Source organism: Lemur catta, chromosome 13 (genome assembly GCF_020740605.2).
Source record: "Lemur catta isolate mLemCat1 chromosome 13, mLemCat1.pri, whole genome shotgun sequence".
Classification (NCBI taxonomy): domain Eukaryota; kingdom Metazoa; phylum Chordata; class Mammalia; order Primates; family Lemuridae; genus Lemur; species Lemur catta.
In genome coordinates, this window is record NC_059140.1 from 24,281,067 (window position 1) to 24,285,500 (window position 4,434).

Consider the following 4,434-nt stretch of genomic DNA (forward strand, 5'->3'; position numbering starts at 1 on the left):
GGGCTCCACCTCCTCCGCACGCCCCCAGATATACTCACACTCAGCCCCGGCTGGACATGCACTCCCAGCGCCGGCTGCGGGCGCGTACGCACGCAGGTAGCGACACTCACCTGAGCCCGTGCAGAGGGCTTCAGCCGCTTCTGGAGCAGCGGCGCGGCGGCCCGGGCCAGTAAGGGGCCCGCTGCGCTGCGGGAGTGGGGGAAAGCGGGAGCTGCCCCAGCGCGGACCTACGAACCGAGGTGATGGCGCGTTTTCCTTAAATCTCCTCCTCCAGCACCTCGGCCCCTGCGCCTGCTCGGCTCCGGCCGGAGGACCGAGGAGAGAGGGGCCCCGGGCGAGGCGTGCACGCGGGCGCACGCTCCCAGGCGAGCGCGCCGAGAGAGGCGCGGCGGCGCCGGCGCAGGAAACTTGGGCGAAGTTAGTTGCAAGTGCCAGGCGGCTGCCGACAGGAGCGAGCAGGGGACACGGCCGGTGCCGGGCCTGCAGCGCCGCGCGAAGGCTGCGCCGCCCTCCACGCCCGGCGTGCTGCGGGGGCCCTAGTCGGCTGGCGCGCCTGGAGGGCCTCGGAGCGAGCCGAGCCAGCATGGCCTGGGGGACCGCCGGACGCAGCGCCTCGGCGAGCCGGGAGAATTTCCTCTGAGCCCGGCCGATCCCAGGCTTGCTCAAGCCTCATCCAACCGCCTTCCTCGCCCCGCCCGTCCAGCAACCGGAGAGAAGGATTCGAGAGGCAGGTGCTGGGGGTCCAGCTTCCTCCCCCATAAAAAGCCCCAGCTGATTGGGGGTTCCCATCAGCGTACCCTGCCCTGAGCCAAGAAGACCGGCTGGTGCTGCTGTATTTGTATTTATATCCATTGCTGCGCTCTGTGTTTCCGTGGCGCGTCCGGACACTCCTCCACCTCCCCCTCCTCTTCCTCCTCCGGGGCCACCTCCCCTCCTTCTCCACCCCATCTGCTTCTGTCAAATGAAAAAGTCACCGAGGAAAACCCAAACACTCCAGCCGCCGAGAGCCCCCTTTGGCACTTGGCAGCACGCGGCGGCGGGCTCCTCGGCTCAACTCGGTGGAGCTTTCGCGACGCAACTTTCGGGGCTGCTTTGCATTTAAGAGAGAAAAGACAGAGGAGGGGGAGAGCTCCGCCGGGCAGCGGCTACCTGCGGGGAGTTCGAGAGCAAACGCAACCGGAGAGGAAGGACCAAAAGAAAGCAAAGGGCAAACCGCCACTGCAGGGTAGGGGAGCCGCCGAGAAGTTACAGTGTCCGGGAGAGGATTTTCCCGAGCGCTCGGCGGGAGAGACCAGGGCGGCCTGGGGCGCGGAGCGGCCCTGGGCTCGTCCCCGGCCCCCTCCTACCGGGCGGGAGCGACGCCGGGGCGCGAAGTGGGGCGCGGCGAGCACCGGCCGGCAGAGCGGGTCCCCGCGGGCAGCCAACATTGATTTCCTCCGGGCCGAGGGCGAGGGCCCGGGCGGCGGCGGGCTGCAGCCGCGGCACGGCGATAGTATGTCCAAGCCGGTGGACCACGTCAAGCGGCCCATGAACGCCTTCATGGTGTGGTCGCGGGCTCAGCGGCGCAAAATGGCCCAGGAGAACCCCAAGATGCACAACTCGGAGATCAGCAAGCGTCTGGGCGCCGAGTGGAAGCTGCTCACGGAGTCGGAGAAGCGGCCGTTCATCGACGAGGCGAAGCGTCTGCGCGCCATGCACATGAAGGAGCACCCCGACTACAAGTACCGGCCGCGGCGCAAGCCCAAGACGCTGCTCAAGAAGGACAAGTTCGCCTTCCCGGTGCCCTACGGCCTGGGCGGCGTGGCGGACACGGAGCACCCGGCGCTCAAGGCGGGCGCCGGGCTGCACGCGGGTGCGGGCGGCGGCCTGGTGCCCGAGTCGCTGCTCGCCAACCCCGAGAAGGCGGCCGCCGCCGCCGCCGCCGCAGCCGCGCGCGTCTTCTTCCCGCAGTCGGCCGCGGCCGCCGCCGCCGCCGCCGCAGCCGCCGCCGCGGGCAGCCCCTACTCGCTGCTCGACCTGGGCTCCAAGATGGCAGAGATCTCGTCGTCGTCGTCGGGCCTCCCGTACGCGTCGTCGCTGGGCTACCCGACCGCGGGCGCGGGCGCCTTCCACGGCGCGGCGGCGGCGGCTGCAGCGGCGGCCGCGGCCGCCGGGGGGCACACGCACTCGCACCCCAGCCCGGGCAACCCGGGCTACATGATCCCGTGCAACTGCAGCGCGTGGCCCAGCCCCGGGCTGCAGCCGCCGCTCGCCTACATCCTGCTGCCGGGCATGGGCAAGCCTCAGCTGGACCCCTACCCCGCGGCCTACGCCGCCGCGCTATGACCCCGCGGGGCCGCCTTGCGAGGACCGGTGTGCACACGTGTACATATGTATAGGTACGAGTTCTGCGGCCTCCCCGTGCGCCCTCCCGCGACTGGGGGCCCGGGTTATATGTACATAAGATGTATAGGTGCCTGGCAGAGGCAGAGATGCCAGTCGGGGCGCGAGTGGCCGAGCGCGCGAGTGCGCGGGCGAGCGTGCGTGTGAATTCACAGGATCATTTCAGACATGCAACAACTTTAAAGAGGGCCGTTGTATCCGGCAGCAGTTGGTCTTTGCTTTGCACTTCGTAACCTGTTGCGTTTTGACCCACGGAGGTGGAGTAACTTTTTGACATGTTGGGCTTTCCAGTTTTGTTTGTTGGAAGTTTTATTGTCGGTTTTGTTTTTGTTTCTCATGATCTCCGCCCCTCCCACCCCCCCGGTCTGTCTTGCATGCACTCTGTTCAAATGTTAGGTCTGAAATGGCTGGCACACGGGAAAAGCTGATCTCGGAATGGGATGGCTCTGAGCAAACTTGCTCCCTGTTTGTACTATTTGAACTCTGCAGATCTGTTCTCTCAAGCAGAACCCCCAGACCGGATCCATTCTTGACCAGTGACCGGCTCCAATCTGGCCTTTTGTATGTGAGGTGATCACGGTTTCTTTTGTTTATCACGCCATATGCAAATCAGAGCAAGAGCTCTTTCTCTAGAGCAAGAAACGCAAACAAGAAATATGTGTGAGATGAAAGTTGTCAATTGGATTTTCTCCCTTAAAACAAACAAACAAAACTACAAGAAGTCTCCCTGAGTGCACTCGCTCGGATTTCTGACACAGTTTACAAAAAGGGAAAAGGCACGGTTCCTAGTTTCCCCTAGGGCTGATTTCACCTTAAGATTGTAAATGTGTACATGTCTGTGAAAACATTGAGTCTTGGAAAATGTGTTATTTTCGTTGCCCTAAACTTGAGTCGGTTTTAGACTCAAAAACATTTTGAGCAAATGTCAAAGGTAACTTTTAAAAATTGCGGAACTGTTTCAGAATCGCAATTTTATCGAAGATTAAATCAGACTTTTTTGTCTGAATGGTAATTATATATTTATTATTTAGCAAACCTGGAAAAAAAAGCACAGAATTGTCTCGACAGATGTCTCTCATTTTCAGCGAGCATTTCTCTCCCAACTTGAGCCGTTTTGATGTGTTTTGGAGTTCCCTCCCCGATTGGCTTATTTTTTAGATCACCTGCAATTCATTTGCAAATTATGATAAACACATTTAGAAAAAAGATCCTTCCTCAATTAAAGCTTTTTTGTTTCTTTTTAAATGTATATATTTTGACTAATGTTTGTGAATGAAGTTGGCTAACATGTATTTAGTTTCATTTTGGCTTTATGTAATATAAAGTTTTTAAAAATTTAAATATTGGTTTTAGCCTTTATGTGTAAATGGTTTTCTTGTGTGATCTTCTAATTTAATATTAGACGTCTAAGCTATATCTGTAAATTAGAATCCGACTATCACTCTGTTCATATTTTTTGAACAAAGAGTTTAAATAAAGCCTGAACCAGGGAAAAGAGAAAATCCTCTATTTCTTGTTGAGTTCCTAACAAGATTTTTATCTGAATTGCCCTTACGTGCCTGGTCCAGGTGAAGTGTAAGGTATCCTCCAAAGGCACCCTTTGTTTCACTTTTGAATAGATTTACTAGGAAATCTAAATCAAGCCATTGTTATTCAGAGCCAAAAACCTGATTTATCACATTTTTAATCGTGAATAGGAAAGAAGATAAAAAGAAAAACCCAAGTAGTTGTATTATCTTTTTTAAAAAAAGGCATTCATGAACTAGTAGAACAGAGCCCATTGAAAACATCCAGACTGTTCAAAGCATTTCACCAGTTTCCAGTAACATTTTAAGAGGGGAAAGTTGCCTGACCACTTTATCTTGTTGGTAGGAGAGCCCCACCACTTAAATCAGTGTAATTTGTTCACCTATCTTTGGGACATTCCTTATTTACACCTTAAGGTTTTATTTGGAAGGATATTCACTGCTAAGGACAATGTACAACTTTGGGCTTTATTCTGTCATGCTAATAGCACTAAAATAGAAGTATAACAAATTCTAATGGAGAGTG

At 56.1% G+C, this 4,434-nt stretch overlaps 1 protein-coding gene across 2 annotated transcripts; it reads left to right on the forward strand.

The window, feature by feature from the left end:
* Positions 1 to 807: 807 nt before the first annotated feature.
* SOX21 (SRY-box transcription factor 21) lies at positions 808 to 3,879 on the forward strand. Of its 2 annotated transcripts, XM_045567739.1 has the most exons (2): positions 808 to 1,931; positions 1,998 to 2,620. In XM_045567739.1, the coding sequence occupies exons 1-2, from the start codon at positions 1,495 to 1,497 to the stop codon at positions 2,323 to 2,325; spliced, it is 765 nt and encodes a 254-aa protein (XP_045423695.1). In that variant the 5' UTR covers positions 808 to 1,494; the 3' UTR covers positions 2,326 to 2,620. The 2 variants fall into 2 exon arrangements, with proteins under 2 accessions (XP_045423695.1, XP_045423694.1); XM_045567738.1 differs by having other exon boundaries at positions 808 to 3,879.
* The last annotated feature ends 555 nt before the right edge of the window (positions 3,880 to 4,434 follow it).

Bases quoted from the DNA above. Each gene is read 5' to 3' on its own strand.
- SOX21 (XM_045567738.1), top strand. From the start codon at position 1,495: ATGTCCAAGCCGGTGGACCACGTCAAGCGGCCCATGAACGCCTTCATG.